General features: G+C 37.8%; 1 protein-coding gene across 9 annotated transcripts in view; it reads left to right on the forward strand.

The window, feature by feature from the left end:
* The window catches only part of cacna1c (calcium channel, voltage-dependent, L type, alpha 1C subunit), a 737294-nt gene that overhangs the window by 135275 nt on the left and 579658 nt on the right, over positions 1-22361 (forward strand). For 6 of the 9 annotated variants that reach the window (XR_012100621.1, XM_073059289.1, XM_073059283.1 and 3 more), the window contains exons 2-3: positions 1991-2315; positions 3270-3375. Coding sequence is in view for 8 of the 9 variants with exons in the window: in XM_073059289.1 (XP_072915390.1) it covers positions 1991-2315; positions 3270-3375 (431 nt within the window). In the remaining variant the exon portion in view is untranslated. Of the gene's footprint in view, positions 1-937; positions 1260-1975; positions 2316-3269; positions 3376-22361 lie in introns of those variants that run through there. The other 3 variants (XM_073059287.1, XM_073059290.1, XM_073059286.1) reach the window with 2 other exon arrangements.

A 22361-nucleotide genomic window follows, 5' to 3' on the forward strand; every position in this document is an offset into this window, starting at 1 on the left:
TTGACTGCAATTGTCTTCTTAAGGAAAATTAAAGCAAAAAACAATTAAGTGTGTGTATACTTGTTTTCAATTCAACTATTTAGTTTTCATCTTATTGGTCTGAAAACCTTAGCTATATATATTTTGTAACTGTGTTGTCTTCTTCGGCTCCTGGTATTGGTCTATTGGTTCTGATTGCTCACTATAATAAGGTTATCCTTGTTTAAATTGAATTTGCCAGTTAGATGATATACAAGCAATACTCTTGATTTTGGTCACTATTTCTGTTGGGAAAATTCTGGCTTTTCCTTCAGATTTGGACTCCACATTTAAGTCATTTTTTTCATCTGCTGTTTATATTGACTCACATCAAGATTAATAGGCTATTTTATCTTCTCAAAATCTTTTATATTCTTTATTTTAGCAAAATTAAAACAGGTAACATTTACATTCGGAAACAATTGTCATGGGTAGAAAGAGACCTTAGCGTGTTTTTTTCTCTATTTTTAATTATCTTATGTTGGCTGTATTCTGCCGGAGCACAATGCAAGTATGAAAAAAATAACGCCAACTAAAGACGTTGGCTTAAAACAAGAAATATTTTTTTCATATTTTCTGTCATGCAGAGACAGTGTCTACTTGGTTATTTTACGTCATGGTTCCATAAACTGTTTCCAGGCACATGGAGAAAAAAATTGCGCTAGGTTTATTTTACACGTAACAACATCTGGAAACGGTCAGCAGACAGCTCGCAGAACTCCTTCAGTCATTGCAGGGAATGGCTGCACGACTTCATTTTTTTCCCCCCTTGCCTCTTTTTCATGCCTTGTTCTGTCGCTTTCTTAAAATCGTCTTTCTTATTTAGTAAAAGACATGATTTAACCCTTGGAGTGCTGGCTGGCCGGGATATCAAATCATCCCCCGCCCCCTGACACACACACACACACACATACACACACTCACACACAAACACACACACACGCGCGCGCGCATACACACACACACATACACGCATACACACACATACACACAAACAAACAATAATTTCCACCGAACAGAGTGAGAGCGAGCTTGGAATGTGTGTGATGTGCTCTTAGTGAAGCCCCGGATGTAGTCAGGATGTGCTGTGAGAAAGAGGGAGGTAGAGAGGATCAGTTACTTGCGTTTTATAGTAATAATGGGGATCAGGTAATAAATCGCTTTTTGTGGAAGAAAAATTTGGCCTATCTAAATGGTGAATGAAAACAAAAGGATGTATATTCCCGAGGAAAACCATCAAGGTAAGAATTGTAAGAAGGGGGGGAAAGAAAAAGGAGAAGAACATCACAAATCTTATTTCCTCAAACATAACCGGTGGGTGCTTGGGTTTTATAGCAGTACTAAACAGACAGTTTGTTGGGATAGTTTATTTTATGCGATGTCTTGTATTTTTTTTTTCTCTCCCGGAGATTAACCTGCAGACATGCATGTGAAACATTGGATCGAAGCAGTACCGTTATACATGTCTTTCGTGTGAAATTAATATGCTATGAGTTGTGTGAACCTTTATTTTAAAAGGATTGCTTCTAATAGTCAGATACTATTTTCAATATCGGAAGAATGCTTAGAGACTATAACGAAAAGGTTATGAAGAAAATCTAAATTTGGCATTTTGAGCCCCCTCCCCCCTCAGCCGATGAATCATTATTCCTTTAAACTATGGAAGGAGATTTGTTTTTCTTCAGTTTTTTTGTAATCGTTCTCGAAGGAAATGGCTCCACCATGTGAAGTTATCATTTAAAGTTGCAGTTTTTCTTCTCAAATCAAATCCTGTAATATTTATAGGTGTACGAATAATCTTAATAATCATAGAAAAACATTGTTTGGAATTGATTAATATTTTGGAATTAGTTCGATTGAAAGTCGAATAATTATTAGGAATGAACAGCAATTAATGGGATGAGGAATACTACGGATTGCACTATTTGGTTTATACATGTTGAAAATATTTTGCAAGATATTTTTATTCCAGGCACCAATTATGGTAACAGGCGGGCAGTCCTTACACATGGCCTTCCCAATGCCAATACAGACGGTCTGGCTCCAGAGCACATACCAAGTCCGGGGGCTGCCCTGTCGTGGCAGGCAGCAATCGACGCGGCCAGACAAGCCAAAGCCGCTGCGATGATGGGCAACAATATGGTCTCTACAGTCAACTCAACCCAAAGGAAAAGACAACAGTACAGCAAGCAGAAAAAACAAGTTAACGCTGCGACCACACGGCCACCACGGGCTCTCTTCTGTTTGACACTGAAGAACCCTGTAAGGCGAGCATGTATCAATATAGTCGAATGGAAATATCCTTTAAGAAAGCAAATAAAGAGTTAGTGTCAACTGGCGGAAGCAATACAAAAATGCAGCATTTTGAACTATATATACATAGACATCGCCCCAGATTCAAATACAAATCCATATATTTTAATATGCTGAGTGGTCAGTGGTCTCTAACATGTTACATTTTTACAACTTTAACTTAGTAATAAGTTACACCGTAGCTCATTCTATTAACGAATTAAAGAACGCTTTAACACAATACATTTGATAGACTGCACCAAAGTAGGTTCTCAAGAATAGTGGAGAGAAAAGAACAAGTTCTGAAGTAGACCCTAGATACCTGGTTGAGCAGGACCAACCAGAGCTACACAAGGTTCTTTTATTGAAGGAGTGCAGAGCTGTAGGAGCTTGCGGTGTTGCAGAGGAAGAAGAGGACAGGAAGTATTAAACAGCTTGGGATGGAGTCAGTGATGTGAACTGGAAGCAGTGGTTCCAATAATGAAGAAAGTGCTGCTCATCCTACTTTGGACACACACAATTATATACACATAAAATATAAAAGTTTTTGGATAATGTCACTCAAGCAACTTGAGAAAGGAAGGATGATTTGGGGCACTTGGGATAATCATTCTTACCCAGAAATAACCGTAGGCGATTTTCTGCCTACTTAGAGGGCATGTGAATGGCAGCATAAAATACTTGGAGTATTTTGATGGTCCAGGAAGGCACTGGTAAATGCTCCACCAAACGCACGCAAGATTTTTCTCCGGATGTTCACAAGCTTGTGATTTAAAATACGTATTTATATATCCTATACTTTTGAATAAAAATAGACTTGCCAACTTCATCTGAGGCACCCATAACCAATTCCGGAGACATTTTTCATAATTTTGGGTAATGAATGTGATGGAAAGTTTTGTTTTCATATTGGTATTTACCACTCTGTTTATAAAAGACCCCTTAACTCCTTGTCTCAGGCCATTCGAAATAATTATTCTTCTAACTATTTTCGCTAATTGTGTGGCCTTAGCTGTCTACATACCGTTCCCAGAAGACGACTCGAATGCAACCAATTCCAACCTGGTAAGTGCGAGATGTTTAAATCATTATTTGAAAGCTAGATGTTGTCCAGATTGAATATAAAACGAACAAAGTATATGGCTTTGTGGAGTTTTATTGGAAGCTTGATAGTTTCGTTTCGTGCTTCGGATCGAATGCAATTTTGGATTTGGTTGGTGGTATTGGATTTGACTAGCATCATTGATGACCCACTGCACGATTGCATTAGTTTAACTTTGGTTGTACATTAGTTTGAGAATGTGTCTCTATTTGGTTTTTAAATTTTTAATTGTCTATTTGTATTATACATTGCTACAATATATTTGAGTATCTCGCACTGACGATCTTTTATTATTTCCATACGTTTTGAAATGCAGCTTTAATCAGTTAAGCCTTAAAATTTCAACTGGGTGATCAAACTGATTCTTTTCCTTATCTGATCACCACAATCCAATTGAAGATGGGGTTCGTGACCTGGTTATTACTCCGCAAAATGGCGGTCTGTTTAAGTTTTTAATTTCGTTGGGGTTCGTGCTACGTGGGAAATATGCTATAAAGAGTTGTTGAAAGGTTGTGATGGATGATTTATTAAAGATGCAGTTGGTAAATACGGTGAATCACAAGTCTGTCACCATTGCTTTGAAAATGAATCAGGGAAATCTGTAAAATATCCTATTACTTTGAGACATTTAATCAATGCAGGATTCACAGATATAGGCCAAATAAATAAAGAAGGAGTATTTAGGACACTTTGATGAAACCAGTCGTTTAATTTTATGCCAAAACAATTGTATTAATTTTATAATCTTAAAATATTACTGTTTTGCTTTTTTCATTGTTCTATGTAATACCTTTAGTGATCAATTTGTTACAATAGTATGTTGTGATGTAGAGTATAATCTTATATGTAAGAGCTCTCTTAACTTCAAGAAAGTCTCCATTCATGATCTTACCAGTTATTTAATCCTATATATAAAACTTTTACACATAATTTTAAAATTAAAAATGATCTTGGTCTCAGTCAATCAACCAGAAGTCAATTAATGGTGAGATGCAGCAGTTAAAGACAAATGTTATTGTAATATTTTAAGTGCCCCTTTGCATGTTTGTTACATGCAATGAGATACCTTGTACAACCATCAGCTAATTCTAAATAGTTTGGGGGCTTCAGTTGGTACAGTTCATATGAACAAAACTTTCATTGATTTATTCAATGAAACTGGAATCACAATTTCATTTTAGCAAAAGGTTCAGCAATCTGGATACCATTCTTCCGTTTCTTTTGGGTAGCACTTGAAATTTTGTATTTTATATAATCAGAGATGCTATTGTTAGATTATAATAGGAAAAGTAAGTAATAGTTTGAAATAACCACTGTATGCTTTAGACTTAAGCTGAGGTACTGAGGAAATAATTTTATTTTGTGACACTGATAAAGTACATTATGTTGCATATTTCAATTGCCAGAGTTTGTGGTATAGATGCTTGCTACTAACAAACAAATGATCTTACCCCATCTCTAATGTCAGATATTCTGGTAGGTTTAGCTGCCTCCACCACCATATTTCTGTAAGTGGGTTTGGGAACTGAGTTATTTCTACATCGGTGCTGTGAATGGCAATTTCAGTTCAGTTATCCTGTTCTTGGGGAGCATTTGAAACAAGACTTCAGTTTGGCGGTGCAGTAGTAGGAGTATCCCTATTGTTTTAATAGCTCTTTTGATTTGTGATGGGAAACTGGGGATTGGGTGTAGTTGTGTGAGACAACCCAGAATGTGGGGTTTAGCGTGCTTAGTTTCCTTGTGATGGAACCTCCTTTTCTTGTATTTGAAGAGTTTTCTAGCTCAACAAGTGTAAGAAACCAATTATCTATCTTCTCTAGTTTTATTGTAAATAAGTTGCTGGGTTTTTCACATTCAACCAGTGACTATACTTCAAAAATACTTAGGGTGCTCCAGTGTTTCTGCATGTCCTGAGAGATACAAAAGGCATTTTGTAAATGCTAGTAACTTTATGAGGGGACGTGAGTAATACATAGGTAAATATTCACATTGGATTTATTTGGATCTCTAATTTTATTATGATCCAATTACATGTTGGCACATTTTGTATGCTTACCTTTTTGTATTCAGAAAGACTTTGATCAGTTGTAGAGAAATTAAGATTTTTTTTACAGATCATCTTTCATGTTAAAGTCACTCTGTTAAACTTTAACTGCGATATCCATTTTGATATTTGCTTTTCATTTTTCATTAAATACTCCTTAAAGTATTCGAAGAAAAACTATTGAAAGCTAAATGAAAATATTCAGCTAGTTGACATTGAAGTTTGTGAAATTGGTTTGTATTGCATGATTTAAGTTCAGCTGACATTATTAGAGTTAAGACCCAAGCTCAAGGTTTTGGAAGAAGCAGAAAGCTTTTGAAAGTGAAATTAAATATGTAATGGTTAAATTTAACAGGTTAGTGTGAAACTCCTTAATTTATTATTTAGTTAATATTTTCCCTGGGCATTAGTGGTGTAGAGGAAAATATGTCATCAAAAATGTTTAACAATCATAAAGGCTTATTTGATAGCTGCACATCTTCTTCTTAGGGCCCTTAGCTCCCAGTGGAGCATAGGCCATTCGTGATCTCCTGTCTCCATCATCCACAAAGTCAATGGCACGGCTGGAGTTCATCAATGTTTCTGTAATCTAGAGTATCCACTGTACAGGGGATTGGCCTCTACAGCTTCACCAGAGACCTGCAAGCTGGCCTTACCATTTCCACCTATCACGATGGGGACATAGGGTTGGACTTCGAGAGGCAAAGCTACACTTAAGCTTGCATAATACTTCAAAATTGGATGGACAGGAAATGCACATTCAAATATAATATTCATTTATAACATAGAAATAATTTATTAGTGGATAACTGACAAATTTCCTGTGAATTTGAGTAAGTTGTCTTAATTTCATATTTTCAGCACCTATAGTTCCTTTGATTTAAGATGTATCATCTGCATCTTGAGTACTTGTCTATTTAGCTTCACAGGCTATGTATGCATGTTGCAACTTTATTTCTCCATAGAAAATTCTGTAACATTTAACACAAGTAATTGTACCACTGGAATAAACTTGTTGAGATTATGTGGTACTTTAAAAATTGTTATGGGCTGTTGGTTACCTATTTTCTTTCTTCCTTTGAGGAGGAATATTAGTTCCCCTCATCAGGACAGAACAGGGAATTCATAAAATTGCTTCCGACCATGAAAGAGCTGTTTCTATATTAACCAAGTGGTAGAATGGGTCAATGCTTATAGGTGTTTAAGGGATTTTTTTTGATGAGTTCGACGTTGAGAGGCTATTTCCTCTGGAAAAAGAGTTTAGAAATTAGGTCCATAATTTCTAGTTAAAGAAAATATTGAACCACTGTAGTCCTGAGCACTAATTTTTAATTATAATTGGTGAGATGGAGTGTGCTCCTCTTTCTCATGTTGGCCCAGATATTGAGGATAGCCAAACATGATTCATGTGTCGAATATACAATGGCAATAAAGAGTTGAAAGCTTATTTCTAGGTCAAGTCAACCAGTAGTTGCGAACAATCTAATGGAGCTTGATATGCAGCCAAGGAAAGGACTGAATCAGTGGTATGATACAATGGTTGCAGTGCCTTATGTGGGTGTCTAATTGACAGCTGTCCTTTTGTCTATGGATGAAGTGGAATTTTAAAGAATTAATCTTTGGAAATCCTGGAGCTAGTGGTTCAATAGTAGGAAGAACAACAAATGGAAGATGTTGACTTGCTTAAATGCACTTATTTGATTCTTTGTCTAGCGTTTTTAATGTTGTTTCTTTCATTCCTCTGGTTTAGTAATCAAATGATAAAACCACTATTGCACAGACTTTAAAATTTCCATTGAGCGGCAGTTTGTAATTCATTGCTGACTCTGAAAAGGACTTTTGCAGTGGGGCTGTGTTACTGCATTTGATTGCTGCAGTTCCACATTCTGTCAAGATGATGGTGCTGTGAAGCAGGTTTTGAATTTCCAAAATATCAGCCATATTACTTATGTCTAAGATAAATGAATCACTATTTTTGGTTTTGTTAATTTCTCAGCCATTTACCATCCCCACTCCCCACCCATCTCACAGGTATCTCCAGATCATCTAATCTATCTATTATGCACTGTGCAACTGTTTCAGCCCTTTAGAGATCTGCCATAAGTGCAGCTTTTTGGGTGTCCTTTTTGGATTTCAGTTCCTTTGGCCCAGTATTTCACAATCAATTTAACTTTTATGAAAACTTGTTTTTTCATGCACAAGCCTCTGAATTTCTTCATTATGCTTGCTAGCCATGCTGCAAGTAGTAAAACAACAACTACCTTGGACAACTCAGAAGTTCCCTCATTATTCTTCGTTGAACAACACCTCTTAAGGATGAATGAAGAACTCAAATGTTATCAATTTGCATTGCAGTCAATAGGTCATCAGCAAAGGTGAAGTTATATTTATTAGATGGTTAGGTCATTGTTTATATGGATGAAAAAAGTAGCTGTCAATCCATATTCTTGAGCTCGACCATTGTTTTGCAGAGAACAAAAAATTTACTTTCCTCTAAGTTTGATATTGAAGTAGCAGTTTTGAATCAGGGATTAGTTAATATGGTCAATTTATTTGTTCTAAACTCTTATGGAATAGATTTAATAACAGTGTGACATTCTGCAAAGAGTTCACTGGTATTTTTACAAGTGATTTATCATTTTTTAACATCTACTTTCGGACTCCACAAATGCTGCCTGACCTGCAGAATATTTCTAGCTTTTTCTCCTTTATTCAGATGCTTGTTTAAGGTTGAATTCTTTTTCCAAAATGAATTAAATGAGGATAAGGCCTTCTGTAATGAGAGCATTTTAAAATTCCTCCCTTGTTCATATCTGATTCAGCAGCAAAAAGTATTCACAAATGAGGTACTGTACAGATATTGAAGATGATTAGAAATTAATTTTTAGAGAATAAATATGGAAAGAAAGAAAAATGGTTAATGAAGTAGTAAAAGAGATAAAATAATAGTCACCAACCAATCATTAAGCCATGCAATATACTTCTGGAGGGAAATACAAGTGTCCAACTTCTTTTCCAGTTGTGTTTTCCCCTTCCCACCCTTCTCTCTCTTCCCCACCCTTCTCTCTCTTCCCCACCCTTCTCTCTCTCCCCCTGCCCTTCTCTCTCTCCCACCACCCTTCCCTTCTACCCCCCTTCTCCTATTTGCACATAAACCCCTTTACCCTACTACTTTCTCATGGTACAATGCCAGGTGGTATCTCTACGTGCAGGATCATTTTCTGTTTCCCAGACAAACATGTCTTTTACCATCAGAGCTGTAGACCATTACTCACATTATGTTCTCAAGACATTGATGTGGACTGGTTTCCTTGTACGTTTTCAAAACATTCCCATAATCCAGACTAACACCATGCCATTTTACAAACCCTCATTTTGTATTACACATCTTAGCCTATAGCAAGGAAGAATCAAATGTAACTCTTTCCTTACATGTTCAAAGTTTGGAGAGGTGGCAAAGCATTGTTTATGTGAAATATTCATATTGGAGCCTCTGAATCTTCCTGACTGCAGATTCTACTGATACTGTACACCTAATGTAGTAACCTTTGATAATACAGCATAATCTGAAAATATTCTGAAATCCTGATTGTTCAGAAACTGACTAGCTACTCCAGAGTGTGAAAGGGGTATGCATCCAAAGGTGGAAATTCAAAGTATGGTTAGGATTTGAACTATGGGGTGTAATGCTCAAAGATGGAGTTGTGGTCCAGAACATCAGGGATCAGGAATGTGGATAGGTTTACACCTGGAGTAGGGATGCAGAGTGCATTCCTCAGCCCTTATAAACTTGTTGAGTTTGCTGGGGCATTTATTATCCTATTGTACAAACATGTTTAAAAATGAAATAAAGGTATCGAGTATATCAGAAGTAAGATTTATTTGTTCAGAAAATCAGTTATTTGGCACTACCAAAGTTCCAAGGTGTTACATTATCAGAGTTTAGCGGTAAACTGATGGTCAGTCATTATCACACATTTCTTGCATGTGATCCAGATTAAGAGAAGTATTAGCAATTTGAAAAGCATATACATTAAGCAACTAAATAAGGCAAAACATAAATGGTGATTAACAATATTGCAGTATTTAAACAATACCGGCAGTTAACTGAAATTCTACACAGCTCAGCAGCATTAACCCACTGGTTGAGGGGGTAATATGTTGTTAGATTTGAGATGCTAAACCATGGCCCATCTACAGTTCAGAAGGAACTAAAAGGTTCCATCATGGCTGACAAAAAATGTCACCTAATCAATGAGTGTACTTGCACATTTATGTAAATTTAACTCTGCAAAAGTTGATTTTGCTCATCCATAAATTAGCAGTACTTATTCTACAGAAATATTTGCTTTTGGAGGTATTGATGCTTCAGTCATTAAGTGACTCTTTTCTTCCCTACTTTCTTCTGTCATGGTTGTTTTGAATCACATGTTAAACACATAATTAAAAAGCATTTCCCATCTCAGTAAATTTATCTCTATCTGGTAACTCGACCAGTAATAGTAATTCTCATGAGTCCTTATTTTGTAGGACTAAATAGAATTTATCAAAAAAACTACTGAAACTATATATTTTGGAGATCATGTTTGTTTGTTTCTAAATTAAATTAGTGGTCCTTTTGCTGTCATATTTGGCCTTAGTTAATCTATCATTCCTTCACCTTGTTAAATGAATTTACTCATTCAAAACCTTTGCACTTCCGCTTTTTAACACACTCATCTTTGTAACATCTGCCATTGCACATAAGGGAAAATACACTAATGTTATTTTTCTTTTAATTTGAAATTACTTTACTTTGATAAAAGTAAATTACTTTAATTTATTCAATTAAATAAATTTAATAAATTGATAATTTGTTATCAATTTTATTACTTTGTTTAGATAAGTTGACATTTCATTTTGACTTGTTGGCAGAGAAGAAAAGCTTTAAGAGCTAGTAAGGTCTATGGAAATGCTGATATGAAAATTATTTGAAATTTGTAGCAAAGTTATCAAATTAAATGAAGCTCTGTACATGAAGAAAAATTGTAAATAGTTTTGTCTTCTGCGTTATTTATGTTTTGATATCTAACATTGGTCTTGTAGGTACTTGCGTCATCAGAGTCAGGAGAAAGCAAATTATCAGATATAATCATCAACATGTATTTGAAAGTATAGATAGGGGTTTGAAGGATTTAGGAAGTGAATTCTGGATTGTTTAATGTCATTTCCAGTACAAAGGATAAAGGAGAATGAAATAATTGTTACCCCCCCCCCGATCTGAAACACCAAAAAAAAACAATAAGATAAAAAAAATAATAAAAAATACACAGTAAATGTACAGTACTGTAGTAATTTCTACTACAGTGCTACCTTGCTGGTGGCTTAGGACTGGGTATGTTTGCACCCCCACCACCCGCTGCCCCTGGCATTCACTTTCTGCCACCTGTCCCACAGCCCTCCCATGGCACTCCATCCTCACCATTCCCAACATCCTTTGCTTCCACCAGGTTTACAAACTTGCTCTCCATTCCACACTGACAAATATAGTATTGTGCAAAAGTTTTAGGCACCCTATTTATTTATATATGTGTCTTCAAGACTTTTTGCACAATACTGTAAGTACATAAGATAAGCTATATACATTGACTGTATGTCTATAAAGTGACGCCAGGTGTAGAAGTGTCTGTACATAAGATGACTAACAGGAAACGATAAAGTACTGGTGTGGAGTGTGTTAGTGGGTGGAGGTATTTATCACCTTACTGCTTGCGGAAGGTAACTGTTTTGGAGTCCACTGGTCCTGGTGTGGATGCTATGTATCCTCTTTCCTGATGGGAGTGGGACAAACAGTCAATGAGCAGGGTGGGTGGGATCCATCAAGATGTTACTGGCCCTTTTCCAGCACCTTTCTGTATATATGTTTTTGATGGTGGGTAGGCTGGTGCCTGTGATGCGTTGGGCAGTTGTGACTACCTTCCTTTCTGCCTCAGTACACTGTTATGGTTGGGGAGAGGAAAGAAGAGGAAGGTGTTGTAAAATAGCATTGTGGTGCAGCAATTAATGCTCTGCCTCGGTACTAGGAACCTTGGTTTGATCCTAATCCTTAGTGTTCTTTCTCATTCTACATTCTCACAAGAGTGAGGGTAGTGTTGAGGAAACAGAGATCTTGCAGAGAGACTTAGATAGTTTAGGTGAATGGGCAAAGAAGTGGCAAATGAAATACAATGTTGGAAAGTGTATGGTCATGCACTTTGGTGGAAGAAATAAACGAGCAGACTATTATTCAGATGGGGAGAGAATTCAAAACGCAGTGATGCAAAGGGACCTGGGAGTCCTTCTGCAAGATACCCTAAAGGTTAACCTCCAGGTTGAGTCAGTTGTGAAGAAGGCGAATGCAATGTTGGCATTTCTTTCTAGAGGTATAGAATATAAGAGCAGGGATGTGATGTTGAGACTCTATAAGGCACTCATGAGACCACACTTGGAGTATTGTGTGCAGTTTTGGGCTCCTTATTTGAGAAAGGATATACTGACATTGGAGAGGGTTCAGAGAAGATTCACGAGAAAGATTCCAGGAATGAAAAGGTTACCGTATTAGGAACGTCTGGCAGCTCTTGGGCTGTATTCCCAGGAGTTCAGGAGAATGAGGGGGAATCTCATAGACACATTTCAAATGTTAAAAGGCCTGAACAGATTAGATATGGCAAAATTTATTTCCCATGGTTTTGGGGATTCTAGGACAAGAGGGCATGACGTCAGGATTGAAGGACATCCTTTTAGAACTGAGATGTGGAGAAATTACTTTAGTCTGAGGGTGGTATATCTGTGGAATTTGTTGCCATGAGCAGCTGTGGAGGCCAAGTCATTGGGTGTATTTAAGCAGAGGTTCTTGATTAGCCAGGGCATGAAAGGGTATGGGGTGAAAGCAGGGGAGTGGGAATGACTGGAAGAATTAGATCAGCCCATGATTGAATGGCAGAGCAGACTCGATGGGCCGAATGACCTACTTCTGCTCCTATATCTTATGGTCTTATGGTCTAAGCTGTAGCTCTCCATTAGTTGCTCCAATTTTCTGCAGAATGACAAAGATGTGATGTAAATTAATTGGTTCTATAAATTGCTTCATGTCTTTGTATGTGCTACCAAGAAGCAAGGAGAAAGGGAATAAGGCATGGGATTGTCCTTTTGGATGCTTGTGTTCAACTGATGAGCTGAATGAACCCCATGACATGATAAATTGATCCACTGTTAGAGTGAGAGTTAATTGGAAACAAAAAGGACTGTAAGAAATGTAAGAGTTTGTAGCAGTGCAGTGAAACAAAATAAAAGAGGGACTTGTAGATAAAAATATTGATATTGATGAACTTGGCGATTTGAAGCCAAAAGAAATTGGAAAAGATGGGTTAATCGGTGAATCCATCCTTGTATAGACAGATGGTAGCAACTGGATAACTGAATTAATTGGAACTCATTTGTGGGTGAAGCTTGAACAGCATGTAAGGGCAGTGAATGAGTATACTTAGTGTTGATAAGGTTTAGCTGAAGAGTTAAATTGCCCTTATAAAAGGTTTGCTGATTGGCTGCCATGCTGGAGAGACTAGTAAAGGGTGCTAAGAGTATTGAACTCTGGAGCAGTGCCTCTTTAAAATATGTCAGTTGTTTCATGATCCAGACTGTTCTCAGGTTACAAGCGTCTGACTCATGGATACCCATACAAACAAGCCCCTAGGATATTATTAAATTCGAAAGTCCAACATATGTACATGTCCATTCCTACAAAGAGCAGAACTAGTTTCCTCCTCTTTTCAACTTTTAGTAATTTGTTCTTTATTATCAGCTTGTAATAACTGGCATTAACATACTGTGGAGATAAGTTCGTCAAATTGACTGATTTTAATTTTATGTGTATTTTCTAACATAGACAAAATCAATTTATGGACAGTTTGTTACCAGGGAATGGCCAATGTACTTCATGTACACAAGAAAACAATTAGTTTGTAACTTTAGCACTAAAATAATGGGGCTCTGAAGCAATTGGCTGTCGGATTATACTTTCCTCCAGCTTGGATTTGGATATAGCCTTCCATGGAGAAACTAGTTTCTAATTTGTGGGTGAAGCCCAGTGCAGCAAAGCATAGTACCATGCCTCTCCCCGTGCAACTTGCTTGTTCCACTCCCAGAATAATCCAGGTTCAGTCTGAAAAAGCTGGCACTGAAATTGAAAGTTTGGTCATTTGATCTTCATGTACTTGCATAATGTTGACTATTTAGAGAGAATAGCACCAAAGGTATTAAAGTACTGAAAACCAAAATAACTAACAGTGTTTGAAGAGCTGAATTAAACCGACTAAGTTGCAAGTTTATTGCCATCTTGACCACCAGTGTTCCCATCCATTTCATTAGGGCCATTCTCCTGATACAGGGATTTGCCCTGCCTGATGGAGAGAAGTTGTGGAAATTTGTACTGCCCATTGGATTCCATTCTTGTGAAGCTGAGAGGCAGTGGTGGCACAGGTGGTATGTCAAAAGATGCTGTGCCTACCTATTTCCATGCCAGGGCAGGGCAGACTTAGGACCACTTATTTCCTTGCAGCACTGCTGGTGCCAGGAGAAAGACATACCATATGACAATAACCAGCTTGAATTACTTAATTTTCCTTGAAAATAAGAGTTAGAAATATCTGTTGTTTTTCTTTGAGATTTGGATTATATAACATTCCTTTGGAAAGCTTTAAATTAAACAAATTAAATTGAAAATACAAGCTGATGAGTAACACTGAAAACAGTAACCACAGGAAAGTGGTTACATAAATAATTGTCTAACTAATAAAACTGCAAATTATTCAAATTACTGAACAGATCAAGCATTTTTATCTTTGAATTAATTGCGGTAGCTCTTCCTTCCATCATTTGTTAAGTGAACAACACAGTGTGGCAATAATTATTAAGATAGAGCACACTTCTTGGTGAAAGCAGTTTTCCCCCTTATCTCTTGAATTTTCTAGATTCACAAACTTGTATCAAATGATGTAAAATACAGCAAAAGGAAACATTAAAGTCTAAAATATAGAAGCCAATTGTTTAAGGTCCTATGAAGTGATATTATGGAACAAGGGAAGTTTATAAAGTAGGACTTCAAGGATTGTAATCTCAGGGTTTACTGCCTGTGCCACATGTCAGTGAGGCAAGGGACTTGAATAACACAATAGGCCGACATGTCAATAATCTGATTTATCCATGAAGTACTTTGAGAGGATGGTCGTGGAACACTTTTAAGTCTGGCCTTCTAGACAACTTTGTCCCACTACAGGAGCTGGTTCAACAGGGAAGTCTACAGATTTATGGACAATTCGGCTTCTAGGTGAACTTGATTATGAGCCTTTGATTATACTGGCTGCTTTATTGTGGCTGAAAGAAGTGTAGAGAGAGTCGATGGAGGAGAGGCTGGTTTCCGTGACGTGCTGAGCTGTGTCCACAGCACTGGATGTTCTTGCGATCACTTGCAGAGCAGTTGCCATAGGGAGCTTTGCACCAGGATAGGATGCTCTCTGTGTTGTATTGATTAAAAATTGTTAAGGCTCAAGGGGACCTGCTAAATTTCTTTAGCCTCTTGATGGAGTAGCGTCATTGGTGAGCATTCTTTGCTGTGGTGTCTACATAGTTGGACCAGGACAGGCTATCAACTGTTAACCTTTAGGAACTTAAAACTCTCAACCTTTTTAACTTCAACATTGTTGATGTAGACCATAGGACATAGTGGCAGAATTAAATCATTTGGCCCATCGAGTTTGCTCTGCTATTCCATCATGGCTGAATTATTATCCTTCTCAATCCCATTCTCCTGCCTTCTCCCTATAACCTTTGATGACCTTACTAACCAAAAACCTATCAACATCCACTTTAAAAGTACCCAATGACTTGGTCTCCACAGCCAACTGAGGCAAAGGCATATAAACTCCCTCACTCCTTTCTGATGTCAATGACCAGCTCTTTTGTTTAGCTGACATTGAGGGAAATGTTACCGTGTTACTAGGCTATCTTCTTCTTGTAGTCCGACTCACTGTTATTTGATTTACAGCCGACATTTCAAATAACAATGGCATCATCTGCAAACTGATCGATGGAGTCAGAGCTGAACCTAGCCATGCAGTCATGAGTGTACTGGAAGTAGATGTGGGGCCTGAGGATGCAGCCTTGTGGAGCACCAGTGTTTCGAATAGTTGTAGCAGACCTGTTGATACCTATTCTTACTGATTGCAGTCTGTTGTCAGGAAGTTCAGGATCCAGTTGCAGAGGGTCTCAGGGTCCAGAGTTTGGTGCTGAGTTGGTTTGCCATTATATTGAAGGCAGAACAATAGTCAATGAACAGTAGCCTAATATAGGTATCGTTACCGTCCAGATGCTCCGGAGTTTAGGACCTTGGGTGGTGGCATCCACCATAGACCTGCTTCAGCAGTAGGCAAATTGCAGTTGGTCAAGGCTGTCTGTAAAAGTGGAGTTAATGTGTGCCACGATCAGCTTCACCTCATGGATAAACAGACCATTGACACATCTGCCTGTTGTCTGTTATTCAAATGTAACTTGGATGGATTTGATAAAAGTAGGTTTATTATTATTTGAAGAAATTAGATTAGATTAGATTCAACTTTATTGCCATTGTGCCGAGTACAGATACAAAGTCAATGAAATGCAATTAGCATCTAACCGGAAATGCAAAGAGTAGTGTTATTTACAAAATAACTGCGAATAAAAAGTAAGTGCCACAGCACACAAATACAAAAGTACTGAGACAGTCCAATATGGGTGCAATACTGCTTAGCACTGTGATGTGAGGTTCAGCAGGGTCACAGCCTCAGGGAAGAAGCTCTTCCTGTACCTGCTGGTGCGGGAACGGAGGCTCCTGTAACGCCTACCGGATGGGAGGAGAGTAAAAAGTCCATGGTTAGGGTGAGATGCATCCTTGATAATGCTCAATGAAATGATCATTGGAATGAATTCAAGTACTATAGTCATTGTATTTTCAGTCTATGAATGTGCCCTATGAAATGTACTGAATGAAATTAGTTCACAAGTGAGGAACCTAGATGTTCTTTGTATCTAAATTGTACACCATCTCTACGACAAATGAAGGTGACAAGAATAATATCCTATTGTGGAAAAGAAGTCAGTAAGTTGTAGATAAATAGATGGGAAATACAATTTAATGTGAGGAAGCAAGAAATAATTCAGGAAATATTCAAGGAATAGGAAGTTAAATTTAAAGGGGAAGCACTTAAATGGTTAAACAAAGATCCTAGAAATGTGATTCCTTATTAGTGTAATTATAAAGTTCAAGTTTAGGGCTATTTATAAAAGACAAAAGCAAGTATTGAAAGAACATTACAAAAGTACTTTGTAGCCAGCATGAAAAACTAATATTGCAATAAAAGCTCTTTATTTCCACTGGAGCAAACTAAGCTATGAAGAGATTTAAAAGTAATTTGTACATGTATATATTTGCATTGGAAGAAAACTTGGAGGCATACAGTAAACAAACAATAACTGATGCTGAGCCAAATATGAGATATCGCAGGTGATTGAGTAATTTTGGATCAGTGACTTATAATACTGCACAGTTAGTCCAAGGAGTGAGGGGAATAGATGAAGTGAATAACTATAGACATCTCTGAAATTAATTTCATTTGTGAGGATATTATCTTAGTTAGCATTAGCCTCTGAATACAAAAATGAGGTGCATGTGGCCGAATATTTAAAGGTCCATACTATTGTGGAGTTTTGTTGATGTTGTCCATGCGAACTTCTATCAAAATGCATTTCATAAGTTTTCCAACAAGATTTTCTCAGGAAAAGCCCAGATAAGCTAGTGGCATTGTTTGAGAGGTATAGGAAGAGTGAGATTAAGGCCAAGGTGCTTCCTACTGCATCCAGTCCACAATATGAACTACATCGAGCTTGAATTGGTGCAAAGTGAATCATGATCTACCAATAATCAATGCTTGTTCTTCCATATCCAACATTATATAGAGTCATACATTGTAAGTTATACCCTTGTCATGCTCAAATTCAAGAGTCATAAAGAGCCTGGTTTTTATGAGGGTCCTTATTCCTGGGAGTCTAAAATTCAAGGATTTGGGTTTAAGGTGAGAGGGGAAATATCTAAAGGACATCTGAGTGCAACTATGGAATGAGTTTCCAGAGGAGGGGTAAAGGCAGGTATAATTGCAGAGTCACAAAAGCTTTTGGACAGGTATGTAGATAAGAAAGGAATATAGGGATATGGGCCAAAGGCAGGAAAATGGGATTTGTGTAGATGAGCATCATTGTTGGCCTGAAAGTCCTGTTTCTCTGCTACTCAATTCCATGATTCTGTAACTAAAATTATGATGGGCGCTTCTCTGAATAGGACAAGCTGTAAAAGGGGGAGGAGGAGAGAAATTAAGACTTTCAGCAGGACTGTCGTTGACTGAGTATCATGTGAGAGCAACAGCCTTAACTTCCAAAGAGGGTTAATACTGATATCACTATGTTGCATGAGAGTGAAATGACTGAAACTGGCAAATGCTACAACTACACTAACAAGCTTGTTATCTGTGCTATTAAGGTGACTGTCTAAATATTCCTGCAGTTGGCTGCTGTTGGGTTTATAGGCACCAAAGGAGGTCAGTAAGTCTCCAGACTAAGAGATTCGTGTTTTCCTCTTTTGTAAAAAAAGCAAATGGAGTGAGCATGATGGTCCACACGCATTACAGGATTCCTCATGATGCTGATGCCATTAACTAAGCACACATTACATGGAGTTAATTCTTCCCAAATTGGGTTGGTATGGACTGAAATAAATTTCACTGTTTGTACCTGGTAGGCTTTGCATAATGCACACTATTGGCCATCAGCCTATGATAGGATCTTTTACTTATTACAGCAGTCATTGTGCCTCCTGCTTTTGAGGTTATTTGGTCTTTACATGGCTGGTAAATCTGACCCACAACTGGCTCAATTGGACAGCACAGACCTACTAGGTTAATAATATAGTCACAGGATCCTAAACAGGCAGTGACTTTATTTCATGAACCCCACTGAAGGGTGGTATACCCAGTTCTACATTGCTGTTGAGATTTGTAGGAGTATGGTGCATGGAGAATACCCTGCATCCCCTCTCTTCTCACCCAGTCTCTGTTGAGACACTGAAGAGCATAATGAGGTGAAGGAGAAGAGCTGGAGAAGGAAGGTGGATGAACAAAAAGGGATCAGGAATCTGTAGCATCTCTTTCCTTTTGGCCCTCACATGATTTTGTGATGCTAGTAATTTCAAGCACACTTTCCTATTCAGGAACGTAGTAACATTTTCTGCCTTTTCACAAACACTTTTGATTTGAACAATACTAAAATAAACCCCTCACAAAATGGATATTGTAATCAAGATTTTGAAACTAAATTATGAACAAAATTTGCTCAGAAATGAACTAGTCACCCCATTCATTCATTTAGATATTAATCTGTCATGTGTGTATTGTTACTAAAGAGCTCCTCTACAATGTCTCGTCGATGGCTGCAGCCTGGTATGTGAGAAGAAGCTGACTGCTGACGAGACTTCACTCTAAGTTCACTGAGCAGACTGCACAACTCTAGAGGGATTTTATGTGTCGTTGTTGGAAACAGAAGTATTTGTGGACAGTTTATGCATGTGGAATGCGTTCAGAATGTATGATTTTGATTCTGATTACAATTGCCTCCTAGGCCCAGTTTACAGGCAGGCAATGGCAGTGACTGTGTTGTTGAGGTTGCTGGGAAGTAGCATAATTTCTTCATCCCAGGAAAGAAAAACAGGCTTTGTCACTACCATTCTTCATTAGGTGCTTATAGAGAACAGACTGATAGTTTGTGTTGCACACGATGATTCTTATAGAAATGATGTACACAGCTATGATAGCAACAACCTGATCATGCAAAGCAGCTGTCAGGTAATAGTTGAAACCATGTTGCATAGGCTTTAAGATCTGCCATTGCCATAAATTCATATGAAGATAACTACCTTGGTTTATGTGAATAGCTATGTTCCAAGATCTGTGCCAATGGCCCTGAACTTCTCCAAGTTGCTAATGCTGAGTCAAAGTTCTCTAACAGGCTTTCCATTAATTTGCATTTGGTTCTGTACCTTGGCTTACCAAAACTCCTCTGTCAGGATGCTGGAGCAGGGATCCAATCACCGACCCAATACTGTGCACACAGTGATATTAATTGAGTAACAAAACCCAAAGAGCAAACAAAGTCAGCATCAAAGTTCAGGCAGAGATCAAAACATCCAGATAAATCCAAAAACCAGAAATGGGAAACAGGATGAGTCAATATTCAGATGGACAGAGTACATATACAAATGCTGAAAAAGCTCAGGAAAACTCACTGGCACAATCTGGCAACAAACAGGTGAAAACACAGGACTGAAATACACTGAGCAATAAACAGAGAGGCAGATGATAGGTGGAGCACAATGAGACAGAAGTGGCAGCTGAACAGGTAATAATGAGAAACAGGTGAGATGCAGAGTACTCAGTAACACAGGGGCAGGAGTAGAGCAGGAGTGGGGACAGGAGCACATGGGGCATGAAAACAAACAAGGGCACATGACAATACAAAGCCACAGACTGACGGCTAGGAGCAAAACACTCAAAAAGACAGTTCAACTGGAGGTACTGACATCCTCATGACTACTTTAATATCTGCACTAACTGAGTTGCCTCCAGATGTATATTTGAAATAAGCAAGGTACAAAGTATATGTTGTGGCAAAGGAACGGAACGGGATGCAGGATAAGGAATGTAGATAATTTTGCAGTTCATTGCTGTGCTCCAAATTTCCCACAACTTAACTGACTCTTTCCATGATGGGTGGCTCCCCTTTATTCATTTGGTCTTTATATAAGCAGATGTCTTTGTCCTGCTACTTGCTGTTGTAGTCTAGGGTAAACAAACACATGTTTTGAGTGTTTTGGTTGGCCTTCTACTCCCCACAGATATAGTATATGTCTCCATCTTTCCTTCAAGGCCTCTAATGCAGTATTTGAAAAACTTGGCGCTCGCATTTTCACACATTAAATCATTTCTCAAAATATTACAGAAGGGAATTACTTCCATAACTTCTTGTAGGCTAAAAGTAGCACTAGTTTCTTGTGATATGTCACTGCATGTAGCAGTGAAGTAGGTGACCAAATTTAATACAGCTACTGCAGTGGAATGAAAAGGCAGAGGTTAATTGTGCGCTATTATCCCTGAATCTGTTTTAAGGGATTAGCCTTTCTCTCAGGAATGGGGAAAAACAGTGGCAGATGGAGTTAAATTTGTGAAAATATGAGGTTACATTGGAAGATATAATTGGGTAATTGCAGAGAAATTATTTCCTTAAAATGTTGAAAAATTGGGACTGTGGATAGATAGTAGAATTAATTTTTTGGATTGTTCTGGGAAAGACTGAGTCCAGAAATAATTGTCAAATCGTGCTATGTTTCTGGTGGTAAGCCTGTAAAATCCTTAATTATATGGGTACCAATATAATGATTGTGGTGGTGACAGACTGGTTAGGACATCATCAAAATTCATGTGGAAGTTGAAGTAGCAGTAGCCTGAAGGAATGGTGAAGATTTGAACTCTGGAGCATGCATAAGATCATGATTTATTCTGGAAAGAGAAGTGCTACAACAAAATGTAATGTGCAAAATGTATTGCTTTGTAAGAATTGCAAGAGGGAATGTGTCATGATAGATTATAAATGCAATATGACATTCATAGGACATGGAATATCAATATTATTCATCAGTTTCTTTGTAAATTAAAGAAAAATGCATAGTCTGAATTTACAAATAAGATTTTAATTGAATTGACTTTATTTCTTACATCCTTCACATACATAAGGAGTAAAAATCTTTGTTACATCTCTGTCTAAATGTGCAATGTGCAATCATAGTAATTTATAATAATTTATATTAAATAGAACAGTCAATGTAATATAGAGTACACTCAAATCAGCATGAGTTCATCAGTCTGATGGCCTGGTGGAAGAGCCTGTTGGTCCTGGCTTTTATGCTGCGGAACCGTTTCCTGGATGGTAGCAGCTGGAATAGTTTGTGGTTGGAGTGACTTGGGTCCCCAATGATCGTACGGGCCTTTTTTACACACCTGTCCTTGTAAATGTCCTGAATCATGGGAAGTTTGCAACTACAGATGTGCTGGGCTGTCTGCGCCACCTTCTGCAGAGTCCTGCGATTAAGGGAGAACATAAGAACATAAGAAATAGGAGCAGGAGTAGGCCATCTGGCCCATCGAGCCTGCTCTGTCATTCAATAAGATCATGGCTGATCTGACCGTGGACTCATCTCCACCTAACTGTCTTTTCCTTATAACCCTTACTTCTCCTACTATGCAAAAAACTATCCAACCTTGTCTTAAATATATTTACTGAGATAGCTTCTACTGCTTCATTGGGCAGAGAATTTCACAGATTTACTCTCTGGGGAAAGCAATTTCTCCTCATCTCCATCCTAAATCTACTCCCCCAAATCTTGAGGCTACGTCACCCAGTTCCAGTCTCACCTACTAGTGGAAACAACTTTCCTGCCCCAATCTTTTCTATCCCATTCATAATTTTATATGTTTCTATAAGATCTCCTCTCATTCTTCTGAGTTCTAGCGAGTACAGTCCCAGGCGACTGAATCTCTCCTCATAGTCTAACCCCCTCTTCTCAGGAATCAAGCTGGTGAACTTCCTCTGCACCGCCTCCAAAGCCAGTATATCCTTCTTCAAGTAAGGAAACCAGAAATGCAAAAGTATTTAATCTGAATTCAAAGAATTATTAATGTGCATGAACTGAAATACAATATTTCATATTATACAATTATTCATTGAAATGCATTTGTTTGATGGAGTTTTCCACGA

The sequence above is a fragment of the Hemitrygon akajei genome, chromosome 10 (assembly GCF_048418815.1).
Source record: "Hemitrygon akajei chromosome 10, sHemAka1.3, whole genome shotgun sequence".
In the NCBI taxonomy this organism is placed as follows: Eukaryota; Metazoa; Chordata; class Chondrichthyes; order Myliobatiformes; family Dasyatidae; genus Hemitrygon; species Hemitrygon akajei.